The 15,496-nt window shown below is 34.9% G+C and overlaps 1 protein-coding gene across 1 annotated transcript; it reads left to right on the top strand.

Annotated features, from left to right (window-relative positions):
- Nucleotides 1-13,765: 13,765 nt before the first annotated feature.
- On the top strand, nucleotides 13,766-15,270 carry LOC143601840 (uncharacterized). Its single transcript, XM_077079137.1, has 2 exons — nucleotides 13,766-14,022; nucleotides 14,103-15,270. Exons 1-2 carry the CDS (start codon nucleotides 13,948-13,950, stop codon nucleotides 14,706-14,708), a joined length of 681 nt encoding a protein of 226 aa, XP_076935252.1. The 5' UTR covers nucleotides 13,766-13,947; the 3' UTR covers nucleotides 14,709-15,270.
- Nucleotides 15,271-15,496: the final 226 nt, after the last annotated feature.

Raw genomic sequence — 15,496 nt, 5'->3', positions numbered from 1 at the left:
GAAGAGAGCACTGGCATTCGCCAGCAGTTTTCTGGTCATCAGCATCATGAGAAGACATGGTGGAAGAAAGATGAAAAGAGATTTCAGGGTAATGCTTTACTGAACAGAAAAATTCGCCGGAAATTACTTAAGAAGAGATGAAAGTGAAAAGTGTGAATTGCAAATAACCCTCTCCCCCTTTATATACTAATCGCAATTAATGCGGTGAATTTAACACGGAAGAGAGAGAAATCAAAGGTGCAATGAAACTATGACACGTGGCAAAAAGCAAGCTGGCAACAGCTGTTGAAAGGACGTGTGCCAGTAATTTCGCGGCCACGCGCCCGAAATCCCGTGCCCACGCGCCTGAAAAAACGACTGGAATGACCACATAATGTCATGTCGCCATAACTTCTGGCACGTCCTGACACAGTCAGAAGAAACCGTCGCACGACGTTTCAGAGGTTTGGACTGTTCCTATCTTTCCACCAACCTTTCGAATTTCAAAATTCAAAATTTAAAAATATTAAAAAGTAAGCGGGAAAATACCCCTTACCTTGGTAAACAAGTAACCGTAAGACGGATGCGGGTACAGTGTAAAGGCAAAACCCTTCACATACCTAGCACCCGCAGGGAATTGAAGCCAAGAACCTTGGCGAACAAGTAACCATAAGACGGATGCGGGTACAGTGTAAAGGCAAAACCCTTCACATACCTAGCACCCGCAGGGAATTGAAGCCAAGAAAACCTTGGCGAACAAGTAACCATAAGACGGATGCGGGTACAGTGTTAAGGCAAAACCCTTCACATACCTAGCACCCGCAGGGAATTGAAGCCAAGTACCTCGGCAACCAAGTAACTATAAGACAGGTGCGGGTACAGTGTAAAGGCAAAACCCTTCACATACCTAGCACCCGCAGGGAATTGACGCCAGGAATACCTTGGAAGTAAAATAACCGTAAGACGAGCGCAGGTACAGTGTTAAGGCAAAACCCTTCACATACCTAGCGCTCCGCTGGGAATTGAAACCAAGAAGGATCTTCTGGGCAATGCTTGCGGAAAAGGAAATAACATCCCCGCATAGCGGGAACGTCGAGAACTACGTTGTTTGAAGCTCCAGGATGGAATTGGTGGTTTTAACATAATTGATCACTATGTTCAAAACTACCAAAACCTCATGGAGAATCCACACAACTGGGACTCAATGCTCCTGACTTGCGAGGAGGTTACAGACTTACCCGCATCATACCCAAAGACCAAGCAGGAAACTCGGGCATTTCTGCAAGTGACAAGGACTTCCCATGGAAAACCTTACAAAACCCTTTTCAAAACCCTTTTAAGTCCAAAAGTTCACCTCACTTTATTAAACACGCATGAGAAGAACATTGGACTGGGGGGACTTGAAGAGGTAGGTCCCAGCAGAGCCCAGTTGGACCCGCAAGACTCACCTTAAACAGGGACGTCTGCGCAGAGACCAACTGGATCCGCAGGACCAACCATGCTCAGAGAAGTGACGTCCTTACGCGCAGTATGTAAGCTGGTCCCGCAGGAAATGCCTCCCATGGTGAAGGACTCCGCCTGTTCCCGCAGCCTCGGATACAAGCCATGAGGGAAGGCCACCCGCGCAGCATGGCTACACGCACAAGGCACTTAACTCTCCCCAGTGTCACCTGAAGGAATGAGCAAAGGCGGGAGGGGGAAAACTCCCGCCTAAATGAGCCAGTCCGTATGATGGAGGATCTTTTGTGTGATACCTGACGAGGTACAGACAAAAGATCTGACCAAGAATGCGACAGCTCACTGACAGCAGCATGGCAGACAGCACGCCACAGCACTGTGACCAATAGCCGCCGCCTACCCACCAACTCCTGCCATACCACGTGCCTAGCCTGTAGTTGGCAGAAGAGGAAGAGTGCACGACACGCCTGCTCTGTGTCAGCCGCTACCTATCCACCACTCACAGGCAGGGCACGTGCATAGGTTACAGTTGGTAGCGTGTTGGGCCGGCTAAACCCCTTGGAAACCTACCTTCGGCTATAAATACCCTAATGGTATGATCATCTTACAACATCTTATCTTATCATATTATACCTGATATCTGCTCTAGCAATCTCTTAATATACTTTTATATTTAAAGAGCAATCTAGTCTGATTCTCACGCCGGAGGGTGGTCACAAGGAGGAACCCCCCCCTTCTCAGTGACGAGCTCACGGTGTCTGTTTTGCAGGTTATCAGAAGAACCGTCTTCCAAGGGTCTAACCCCTCGTGGGAAACATCTCTCCAACCCCCAGGTTACCAGTAATCTGTACGGGGTTTGGTTAGTGTTTCTTCATCTCTCCAAATATCTAGATTTGAACTATTAATTTTCTTATAAAAAATAGTTAGGCCATGCAATATTTTTTTAACGATTTTTTCTAATAGCTAATTTCAACAGTGTTAATTTTATTATTCCATTTACTTTCAACAACTTTAGTTTCAAATGTTTGTTAAGAAAGATTCATGCTTGTTTGAATGTTTTATTATTAGATTCTCTCTAAATTGCTGATTTGATGGTGAACAAAAAGGAGACAGACCCACGTAAAAGCTGGTCTCAAAGATCTTCAAGTTACCACTCATTATCATCCGATATCGATCTATATCTTAGGCTATACGTTATACATCAGTGGACAACAACCTCCATCGAGTGACGCGGACGCTGACATGGCACTCATGTGAGGGGTCTCACTGGAATACCTCCCCGCCATAGAATGATTCAGGCGTGACCTGAGGGGAATAACCATGGTCATTCGGGTCATTCACCCAATGGTGGTGGGGCCAACCTATTTAATTGCTTCATTTCCTTTTAAAAAATATAATTTAATAAAAAAAGATAGAAAATGGATAATGATGGAGAATGAGGAAAATAATGTATTTCCTTGGTTGAAGGGTGTTAAAGGGTGATGTTGAATGATGGAGGAGGAAGCTAGTGTGACACAGACGTAACGCATGAGGGGGATGGTGTTGAGTGGGGATGGCAATGGGTCGGGTTTAGGTATTCCCAAACCCATACCCGGTTATAAAAGTCCATCCCAAACCCGTCGGGTTTTAATTGGGTAATTACCCGTCGGGTTTCGGGTTTTCCCATCGAGTTTCGGGTTTCCTATCGGGTTTTGACAAAATACTCGTCGAGTATACCCGGCTCAAAACCCGTCGGGTTTCTACCGGAGTTTTGATAAAATATAAGTAATCGATTACAAAGATGGTTACCATAAAGGTAAAATATCTCAAATATTGACATAAACAAGTTTCGACAAATAATATATTTGGAATATAATGTATGTATAATATAATAAGCTATATATCGGGTACATCGGGTATATAATCGGGTAAATGGATCTATGTTATCGGGTAATCGGGTATATTAGAAATCCCAAACCTGTCCCAAACTTACGAAAAATTTCAAAACTATTCCCAAACCCGTCCCAAACCCTAACGGGTTGGGTATTACCCGTCCCATTTATGTCGGGTTTTGGGTTTTTTCATCGGGTTCGGATTTTACTGTCATCACTAGTGTTAAAGGGGTGCAGCCTTAAGTTATTTCTCGCATTCGTTAAACATTTATTAGCTACTAGTTCGTATTCAAATATTTAAGTTATAAAGCATTTATAGTTTTTTGTTTATGTTTTTATGAGTGCAGGCACGTAGCTAATTAAGGGTCCGGGGTCCAGCGCTCCATGTTTTTTTTCAGTATGTTAAATTTACCTGATTTCGTTCGAAATTTTTTTATGTAGTGTAAATTCATCATTTTTCGTCCAAAAATTTTGAGCTAGAACCCCCCTCTCCCGGTGTATTTGTTCAAGATTTGCCACTATTAATGAGTGTAATACGTAATCATATATATATATATATATATATATATATATATATATATATATGGGTTCAAATAAAAATAAGGAGTTTCCTAGGAATGGTAAAAACCAATAGATTTTTGACATGTAGCAATAACGTATGGTGAAAGAATAATTCTAGGAAACTACGTCCGTTATAATGGTGAAAGAGTAATTCTAGGAAACTATGTCGATTTTTGGTAATTTTAAATCTCAACCATTGATTAACATGATTCAATAGCTATGATATATTCCTAGTCTTTCTAGAAAACTACATTTTAGTATAACCCTCCCATATATATATATATATATATATATATATATATATATATATATATATATATATATATATATATAAAAGTTTTAGAGCCCGTGTTAGACACGAGAAATTCAAATTATAAAATTATAAGTAAAACAAATAATTACATAGAGTATATAAAAAAATGTATTACATCTATGCTTGTATCTATACAATGTGTACATAAATTGATTTTATTTATATCACATAATGGTTTTTTTAAATGAACTTAATAAAAAATGGTCCATGCAAAATCGTACCCGAGACTGCTTCTTTCTATTGAAAAATTCATTCTCGGTGTCATATATGTATGATTGAAAGAATTTTGGTTACGAACCAATTTCGAAAATAAGACTTCTCATACGATAATAGTTCCAACCACTCAGCCTAAATACAAAAGAAACGTTACCTTTATTGATATCTTGGTTTAAAAAAGCGCGCTTAAGGCGAGGTGAGGCGAGAAGCGACCCAAGGCGAGCACCTCAACGCTTTTGCCTAACCAAGGCGAAGTCTGTTCAAAAAGCGAACGCTTTTTGCCTTTTTGTGTGAAGCGAAAAAGCGAGGAGGCGAATGCTTTATGTACAAAAGCGACTAGTTAACCCATTCTCAACTTAATCTTTATAATTAGCCATTTCTGGACTTTTCACATTTGGTAATAAACTTTTAAAAGTTGAAACAAGTTTGAATAATGTTATTTTAGAAACACTTTCAAGTAATTTGATACTCGATAACTTGTTTTTATGCTACTTTGATATTTTGGGCGAGTAATATGGTACTCGAAAAAATGTTCTATACTACTTTTGGAATTTTGGGATATATATATGTTGATATTTTAGACGTTTAACATATATTATAATGTGGTTTGTATATAATACGTGGCTTATACATAATTAAATATTTTTTTAAAATAAGGTCGCCTCACGTTCAAAAAGCGTTCGTTTTTGCGCTTTTCGCCTCGGCTGAGTATCTCTTCGCTTTTGTTCGCCTTTGGCTTTTTTAATCCAAGATTGATATATTTATCAATTTACCACCCATCAAAGGAAAATAGGATATTAAATTGTAACAATGAATGTTTTTCAAAAACTATGTTTTTCTGAGTTACACCATAAAAGGGATTTTGATAAGTTTCAGAGGCTTCTCGACTTTGTCATAATGATAACATAAAAACTAACATGTTAACTCATTCAATTTTGTGAATATTTGTTTCATTTGAGCATAGTTTTGCATGACATGCTTCCCATACAACGTTCTGATTACCAATGAAGGAAAAATTAATTTTGACATAAATATTTGAAAGTTGATAAAAGTTAGAAGCATTGATAGGCATGGAGGTGGCATGTCGAAAGTGTTCGCAATCTTTTCTTAAGTTTTAATAGTTGAGGGAAAAATAGTCAATTTGCCAAATCCCGAACCTTTTGATTATTTTAAAAAATACCCTTAAAATAAACTTGAAACCCGAATCATGTTTAAAATTCTAACTTTCATACTTTTGACATTTTAAAGTCAACACTTTGAACCCATAACAAATTTGACGATAAATCTATTTTTCATTCTCAAACTTTTAATACTCAAAATTTTCATTTTTGACCCTTAACAAATTTTGATCTAAATGTAGTTAACTTATACCAAACAATCTATTTACCAACTTTTGACCCATAAAATCAAATTTAACTTCCACAAAAAACCCGAAACAATTTTCATTTGAGAAACATGATTTGTTGTCAATTTTTGGAATTCACCAAGTATTTTGAAATATATAGTAAAATAATATGTTTAATATATATATTTATAAAAATATATAGATATCTAGCTATTCTAATAAAGTAAAATAAATGAGGACACGATTGTTTGGTACAAGTTAACTACATTTATGTCAAAATTTGTTACGGGTCACAAATGAAAATTTTGAATATTTTTAAAAGTTTGAGAATGCAAAATAGATTTATTGTCAAATTTGTTATTTGTTCAAAGTGTTGACTTTAAAATGTCAAAAGTATGAAAGTTAGAATTTTAAACAAGATTCGGGTTTCAAGTTTATTTTTAAGGGCATTTTTTGAAATAATCAAAAGGTTTGGGATTTGGAAAATTAACTATTTTCCCCTCAACTATTAAAATTTAAGAAAAGATTGCGAACACTTTCGACATGCCACCCCTATTCTAATAAAGTAAAATAATTGTGGACATTTGTCATATTTTGGTTAATTCTCACCATTCTTTTCCCCTCCAAAACTAACTTAATTAATCCTAATATATGTAACAGATCAATAATTATTCACTTTCCTTTTATACTCTATTTATATTTATATTTTTATAAAAATAAATGTTAAAATATTCTTTTACTATATATTTCAAAATACTTGGTGAATCCAAAAATCAACAATAAACCATGTTTGTCAAAGATTGAACAATCATATAATTTTAATATTATCATTAATATATTGTACTATGTATAATTCCTAATATCTATTTATAGTTATTATAAAAACTTTCTATATTATAAATAAAGATTATATTTTCTAAAATTGGACAATACCTCATAAAACAAATAACTTGGACAATTCCTTATAAATATAATGTAAAAGGAAAGTGAATAATTATTGATTTATTACATATATTATGGTATATTAGTTTTGGAGGGAAAAAATTGTGAGAATTAACCAAAACATGACAAGTGTCCCCATTTATTTTACTTTATTAGAATAGGTATATATATATATATATATATATATATAGGGTTATGTTAGAATAAAAACCCACTTGAGTTGTGAAAACTCTAGAAATCCATTCTCAACGACATGTTTTTAATTAAAGATTAAATCTTGTGGTCCACAATTAAAGTTAATAAAAAATGTTAAAGTTTTCTTACACTTTCTCTCTCCTGAAAACATATATATAAATTACTAAAAAAATGTAAAAAAAATAGCAAAACCCTTTTTTTTTTTTTTTTTTATGTTTTTGATGTTTTGTATTAAATGTAACAACATATATTACGTGTTACAAAAAAAAAAAAACGATGTTACATAGGGTTTTCATGGGTTTTCTCAACTCAAGAGGGTTTTCAAACTATACTTCTCCTATATATATATATATATATATATATATATATATATATATATATATATTAACGGCGGTATAGCATTAAAAGACACTGACTAGCAAACAAACTCCTGGGCAAAAAACAAAGAAATTATATGACTAGAAGAGATCTGATACATTTTACACTTTTTCTTCCTACACGAGTACCATTAAAACCAAAAATAAACAACATCAAAAATAAATTCTGACTTAGGCATGCTCTTCAAGAAAACCATGTCATCTCGAAGTTTTCAAATAGGCCACAACAAAAATAATTGAACCTACAATTTCCTTTGTAGCCAAAATTAATGTCGAGTTATCAAGCCAATTCATAAGATCTGAAGGGAATCTCAATACCCGGAAATTTAATTCTAATCATCGTTCAACCTAGTCCCAAATCTTTTTAACAGAATTACACTCACCAAACACATGAAGATTTATTTCTGAACCATTGAAACACAGTGAGCAAATAGTAGTCGGAACATCAAACCCTTAGAAGACAAGTTTATATTTGTTGGGAGACGATTTTCTAGCAACCCCCAACCACAAATATTGATTTTTTGGGGTAAGCAGGATAACCGAATCATTTTACTCGGACTATTTGGAAGAGTTAAATCATTAGTTCGTTCCCCCACTCCCTTAACTGAGAATTTGCGCATACCCTCCATTGACCATACCTACTTGTCTCTCTCATGCAAAAGAGAGTCGTGTTCAATCAACTTTTGTATTTCAATGAATTAGGTCATTTCCGCAACCCACATATTACCTGTCACCATTTGGACCACCAAACAATCTGTTCTCAATTCTAATGCATACAACCTTGAAAATTTCTTAGCTAAGCATCGATTTTGGCATCACATATGATTCCAGAAACTAGCCTCGTTTCCACAATCATTTTGTTTCTTAATTGAATTAAAAGGAAAAATGTTTGGTTCATTTAGCTTATTAAACTCCTTTAACATTCTCACCCATACAGTATTTCCATTAATATGAGGGGAGATAAATGCCTCCGGACCATAAATTGAAGTAATAATTTTCACCAAACTTCACCTAGTTCATTCACAAATCTCCATCTCCACTTTTGCAACAAAGCTTTATTGAACCCTTCTAAAGCTTCCACGCATAATCCTTTTTTCCTTTGAAGCCAAAATCAAATTTCAAGGCGTCCAATACATTTTTTTTCCACCATAGTGCTTCCCCAAAGAAACCTAGACCGAATCTACTACAAAACCTTTGAAATACCCACTAACCCGGAAAAGTGACATGTAGTAAATCCCTAGCAGTAAGTACCGACTTTATCAACAAAGATCTAGCTCCTATGAAAAGAAGAGGTAATTTATAATCATTTAGACTGACCTCAAATTTATCAATAATATGAAACAATAGTGGTAGATTAAGAAACTTTGACACTGGCAGCGAAAATTGGTTAGGATAAAACAGGTTAACCAAAACATAAAAAAAAAATTGAAATAACTAATAGTATTAAAACCTACTTAATTATTAGCTATTTCAATTTATTTTTTTGTGTATTGGTCGACTTGTTTTAACCTAACCGGTTTTCGCTCGTGCCAAAATTTCTTAATCTACCACTATTTTTTATTTGTAACAATGTAAAAACTTGTACAACCAAATTGAAGGCAGAAAGGGAGTTGAAAGTTCACAATAGTCATGGACGTAGTTGACGATGAGAGCAATACACTGGTTTGGATATTGGCATTAATGGTGATGAAAGAGCACAAGTTTACAATAAAAATACCATTATAGTTTTTTTTATTGAAAGGAGAAATTAAGACTTCCACATATTTAACAAGAATAATAATAATGTACATATTAAATGAAAATATAATTGTTTTTAGATGACTTACTAATTCTTCAAATGGGCTAATGACTAAATTTATCATGTCGGGATACACTCGTCTTTCGATAAGCGAAAAACTCTCTTAAGGCCAACATCCGTGAACATTCGCCTGAAGGCATGACAGTCCGGTGAGATAAAACCTGCTTAGTTCAAAGATCCATCTAATGAACGTCACTTACTCGCCTAGTTTCCTATTATCATCCTGGTGCCGTTGAAACTAAATGTTAGGGGTGGGAATCGAACTAACTAGGTCACATAAAACACCAATTCTCTTCCTTACCACTCCACTATTAGCTCATTGACTGAAAATATAATTGACTAACTTTATAAGAAAATGCAATTTAAACAATATTGACATATGTCAATAAATGTTTTTCTATTAAACACTAAACTTTTAGATAATTCTAAATATTCTATAGAGTAGTTTGGTAATTGAAAATTTAACGACATTAGCTGCTAAAGACCATTTTTATTATGAAAACACAACTATCGAACTCATTTGTGAACACTTTTCCAACCATTGAGATTAATTATGTAATTAGTAACCATAAGAAGCAAGCATGAAAAACTGTAAACCACACAAACCAACCATGTAATTAATTCTATTCTTTTAACTAATTATAATATTACTTGATACCGTAAGTGACGGTATCTTCACATAGAAGCAATATCAAAATTTGGTAAAAAAAAATGTAGATGGATAAGAATGGAAATAGTTTACAAAGATAACAACAAAAACGTAGATGAATTATGAACCAAGCATTCTCATTTCTAAATAATCTCTAAGCGAATATTACAACTAGCATGATTTGAAACATGCTAAGTAATTCAGAGCAGATGAGATTATCCACGCCGATTATATATCATTACTCTATTCAATCACGTAACAAATATATAGGGGCCATCGTTAGAAAAATGTCAGAGATCAATTAAATTTCGATTATGTACTTTTAACATATAAGAAAAAACAAAGTGTAGTGCGATCGCTTAAGCACGCACTTATTTTATGTGCTGTTTCTTTCTATTGAATTTGAATCTGTTTAGAAAATATGCAATAATGTGTGTTATTGTAGAAATACTGGTTATTTGTCATTGATGTATATAGGCATGCTGATTTGTTGGTTTATAGAAATTTAATATATTTGTTAAAGTGCTAAATCATGTTAACTTGAAAATATGAATCTGATAGCTCAAACGTTAAAAGGAAAAAAAAAAAAAAAGCAAACATGTGATGTTGCTAACATGTAATTAAGTCGGATTATAATGTTATTGGGGTGATGGTTAAAACTTAGGATCTTTGAGGTCTCAGGTTTGAAATATAACTCACGTGGGCTTTCACACAGTAATCGGTTTCCTCATATGTATTGATGATGTTCTTGGGTGAGTCAAACATGGAGCATTAAAATTAGTATGGACGCTTGACATCCCGTCTAAAAAAGACTCACTCGGGTACTGAGAGTAGTTCCAAACGCTATTAAAAAAAAATAGAAATTTCAGTAAATAATGTTATTACTAAATTTGAAATGATAAAAAAATATTAGTGAATCTTTCTATAAACAAGTAAACCATGATGCATTTTTTTTAGAAAAGGAAAATATCTAAAAATTCAGAGTGTTATAAGACAATTTAAATTATCACGTTGACAAATAAAAAGCGATCAAAATACCTAATTTGTTAAAAGTTGTTAATAACTTTTAAAAAATCAAAATATCTTAAACACCATCATTTGATGTGTATCTTGTTCATATATTGTGAATCGACATGATGCAAAAGCTATTTCATTTCCTCCATGTTATCTATAATAATCATCTTTTTAAAATAAAAATACCAAAACAAATAAGTAATAGATCTTTGGCCATTCATTTACACAATTATTGTCACAAAGGATGGAGATTGTCCCTTTAGTTCAACACTCATTAGCTGCCACAACTTAGATTATGCACGAAGCCATCTTTGAGAAACCAATGAGCGGCTCGTTAACACAAAAAACAAGTTGAAGCTCGATCTGGGCTCCATATATAATAGGCTAGCTGTTAGTTTATATGCTAGATCCGTACATCATTTTTCGATTAGTTGATCGAATATGCATGGTTATGCAACTTCTAGTCTTGTAACACATTAGAAAGTGTCGGATAAGGACTTTCTGCCATTTTTATCTTCGTGATTTTGGGCGTGAATAGATAACTAGGGATTAACTTCGCTTATTTTCACGGTTTGACAAAGAGAATAAAAAATTAGATACACGAAAGAATTTTCTTTAAACTTAAAACTTAATTATTACCAATATTCCAATGTGATCCAAGGTGTTAAGAACCTAGGAAAATAAAAATATCATTTTATAAGAAAGAATCCATATTTTAGAATGTCAATTGAGCCCAAAAGGTTGAGTTGCCAGCATATATAGCTAAGACTCACGTACATGAAGCTTGGACGCTATAGTAGGTCTCACTTAGCAGGCATCTAAAGAAAGATGATAACATAGAATATCAACTGGTATTGGCACCTGTAGGATCATCATATTTTTTTTAAATATTTTATTTGTGGTTTTCTTGTCTTTATGACCAAGTACCATGTTGCTTCGCATGGCTTCATAAGCATGCAGACACTTTCATTCCAGCTGTTATTTTATTTTGATTTATGGAACCATTGAGTAACTTGACAGTTTTTCTTCTTACTTTTATTAAGGACTATTAGTTTTTATTGGTCCCAAGTATTTCATTTTTGCCGGCGCTGGTCCCAACTATCACTTTAACTGCCAACGGTCCCAACTTTCACACATGTGTCTGCCACCAGTCCACGACTAACCGAGTACTAACTCCGTTATGTTTTAGATGACGTGTCCATCCTACGTGTTAAAAAACCTTGACGTGGCTGCCTGCGTGTATATTAATAACAAAAAACCCTTCTCCTCCTTGAATATATAATAATATCAGCAGATGACAATTTAATACATATCCCCAAATTGATATCTCCAATCGATCGAGAACCCAATCGATCAAGAACCCAATCGATCGAACAGGTTACAAAATCTGTTGTGGGGCATTTGAATCATCATCTTCAATCGATCGAACAGGTTAGAAGCCCTAATTTTAACAATGGATAATCAAGTATGTATTTCCTTCCACACTAATGGGGCATTTGAAGTTGCACCACCGATTTTAAGGTATGTTGGTGGAAAAAAAACTTCATTAATGTTAGATGTTGACAAACTTTCATACTTTGAGTTATTGGATTATGCAAAGGATTTTGGTTCATACAAATCGAAAGATGGTCTTTGGTTGTATTGCAAGATTCCTGGTGATGGTCGTTTAAAGCTATTAGTTAGTGATAAAGAAGTATTTGAGATGTTGTCTTTGATTAGTTCTAGTTCCAGGTCTGCACAAGGTTTGGTTTTATATGTTCAAACTGATAAGTTAAGGAAAACCACAACCGATACCAGTCACCCTCAAGCCCAGCCAATTAACTCTCCTGCACAGCACATTATCTTTGATGACCAGCCCATTAAGTCTCCAGCCCAGCCCATTTTCTCTCCAGCCCAACAAAATATATATGAAGCCCAGCCCATTAGCCAACCAAAAGTTTGCTTGAGCCCTAGTTCAAAGGTTAAGAGGTACTCCAAGCTCACAGCTAGAAAACAAGTTCCACCAACTTCAACACTTAAATCACCAGCTAAGGTTACTAGTTTATCACTTGGATCTCCAGTTAAGGTTAAAAACACCACACTTAAACCACCACCAATTGACACAAATAAAGATGAAATAGAGAGTGGTAGGTCAGATTTAGAGAGTTCAGAAGATGATGATTCTGATGATGAGTCTTATAAATTTGATGATTTGGATGATGATGGATCTGAGAAAGATGATGATGAGTGGATAGGTTCAGTTGCTAAGTTACAAGAGGTGAATGAGAAAGATCTTGAAACAAAAAAGAAGTTACTTGAAGAGTGTCTAAAATAATCCGCTGATGCAATTAAAGAAGCATCTAGTAGTGCTGAAGATTCTGATGCTTATAGTGACACATCTGGAGAGAGTGAAGATGATGACATAAGAGGGAAGAAACAAAAAAAAAATGTTCCAGTTATAAGTGAAGAAACTAATTGGTCTAAGTTTAAATGGGTTGTTGGAATAAAGTTCCCCACTAGGGAAGCTTTCAAAGAAGCAGTTTCAAATTATGCTGTCACAAATGGTAGAAATGTTTACATTGCTACAAGTAACAAGAGTAGAGGGGGACGTGTAGGTGTCAAATGTGTGGAAGGGTGTCCATTTAGTCTATATTGTTCATTTCACAAGGGCAAGAGTTGCTATATGGTTAAGACTGTTAATAGTAAGCACAACTGTCAGAGAAACATGATAAAGAATAGACAATTGACTGCTAAGTTTATAGCTAAAGACTTATTGCCTTTATTCAAAGCTAAACCTCTATGGAAAGGTAAAGAGATCCAGGATGCAGTTAAAGAGAAATATAAGGTTCTTATACGTAAATGGTTGGCTTACAATGCCAAGCATTGTGCATTTAAGATGCTTCACGGGTCAATGAGGGAGCACTACAGTAAAATTGGGTCCTACTTGGCAGCTTTGAAACAAATAAATCCAACTTCAACCTTTAAGTTGGTAACTGCTCCACCAGGGTTTAATACCCAGGACCCAGGTTCAAACTTGGAGACATTTTTTAGATTATTTGTGTGTTTTGATGGGGTGTAGAGGGGGTTTTTGGAAGGTTGTAGGAAGATTTTGTGTTTGGATGGTTGTTTTTTGAAGACCTTTTTAGGTGGTATGTTGTTGGCTGCAATTGGGAGAGATGCTAATGATCAAATGTACCCTGTGGCATGGGCTGTTGTTGAAGGTGAGTCTAATGATAGTTAGGAATGGTTCATGGAAGAACTAAGAAAATGCCTAGATGTCCAAGATGGTGGAAAGGACTGGACACTTATCTCTGACCAACAAAAGGTATGACCTTACTTTGTTAATATCTAAGTTATAAGTTGTAAGTTCTAGATGTCTAAAGTTTCTCTATATTTATATGACAGGGATTAGTGAATGCTGTGTATTTGATTTGGAAAAATGCAGAGCATAGAAACTGTGCAAGGCACATCTTTGCAAATTGGAAAAAGAAGTTTAAGGGTAAAGAGTTAAAGACATATTATTGGCAGACATGTAGGGCTTATAATGAGCCTGACTTCAATGATGCTATCAAGGAGATGAGAGCAATATCAAATGATGCAGTGGATGATTTCATGAAACAGAATCCTAATTGCTTTGTAAGGTGCTTTCTTAAGGGTAATACATGTTGTGATGTCATAGTGAGTAACATGGCTGAGACTTTTAATGGAACCATAGTTGAGGCAAGAGCTATGCATATTATAGACATGTTAGAATCAATTAGGCTCACAACAATGACTAGGATAATTACTAAGCATTCTGAAATGTTAGCTGAAGATGTGGTTGTTTGCCCAAGGATACAAAAAAAACTTGATAGAGCAAAAAAGTGGGCCCATAAATGTACAGTGTTCCCATCAGCATATAATGTGTTCCAAGTTAAAGATTTTGCTGATGATATTGCTGTGGACTTGAATAACAGGACATGTTCATGTAGAAAGTGGGACTTAACAGGTATGTTAACTATCGTTCAATAATTCAATAATTAAGTTATTTATGACAGGTCTTCCAAAGGTGAATAACAAATATTGTATTTACAGGTATACCATGTAAGCATGTGTGTTCAGTTGCTGGGTTTCTTGGAAGAAATGCTGAACAATTTGTTAGTGATTGTTATCTTAAGGATACATATTTAAGATCATATTCATACACTATTCCACCCTTGCCTAGTGAAAGGTATTGGCCAAAAGTTGATTATCCTTTGGACCCTCCTCCCATCAAAAGTCAACCTGGAAGACCAAAGACAAAAAGAAAGAAAGATCCCCATGAAGATCCTAAGAACCCATGTAAATTGACAAAACATGGAGGAGAAATGAGTTGCAGCAACTGCAAAGAAAGTGGTCATAACATTAGAACTTGTACAAAGCCTAAGACATCTAAGAATCAAGCCACATCAGAAACTGTTGCAAGGGGAAGGTCAACAAGGTCAACTCAAGCCACACTAGAAAGTCAACCAACACAGCAGTCAACAGGTTCTAAGAGGCCACGGAGGATGACAAACGAGTCAAGTCAACCAACACAACAATCAACAAGTTCTAAAAGGCCACGAGGAAACACAAAGGCCAAAGGCAAGGGGAAAGCTACTTGATGGTTTATGGTTAATATATGACAAGGATTATGTTGCAGACTTCTTAATGTTTAAGTAATGTATTTTGGAATGTTTAAGTATTTTAATGGTTAGCTATGTCAAAAACTTATGTTTAAGTAATGCTGCAGACTGGTTAATGTTAATGTTAATGTTGCAGACTTGTTATTATGCACAATC

Source organism: Bidens hawaiensis, unplaced genomic scaffold (genome assembly GCF_021521415.1).
Source record: "Bidens hawaiensis isolate Kalapana, Puna unplaced genomic scaffold, B.hawaiensis_p1.1 tig00057225_1, whole genome shotgun sequence".
In the NCBI taxonomy this organism is placed as follows: Eukaryota; Viridiplantae; Streptophyta; class Magnoliopsida; order Asterales; family Asteraceae; genus Bidens; species Bidens hawaiensis.
Note: the sequence above shows the minus strand (reverse complement) of the source record. Positions and strands in the feature narration are given on the sequence as shown.

What these genes read in the sequence shown, in the direction of transcription:
- LOC143601840 (XM_077079137.1), top strand. Translation starts at nt 13,948, where the DNA reads ATGGAAGAACTAAGAAAATGCCTAGATGTCCAAGATGGTGGAAAGGAC. An exon ending in TTATCTCTGACCAACAAAAG is followed by an intron (nt 14,023 to 14,102) that starts GTATGACCTTAC and finishes TTTATATGACAG; the next exon opens with GGATTAGTGAATGCTGTGTA.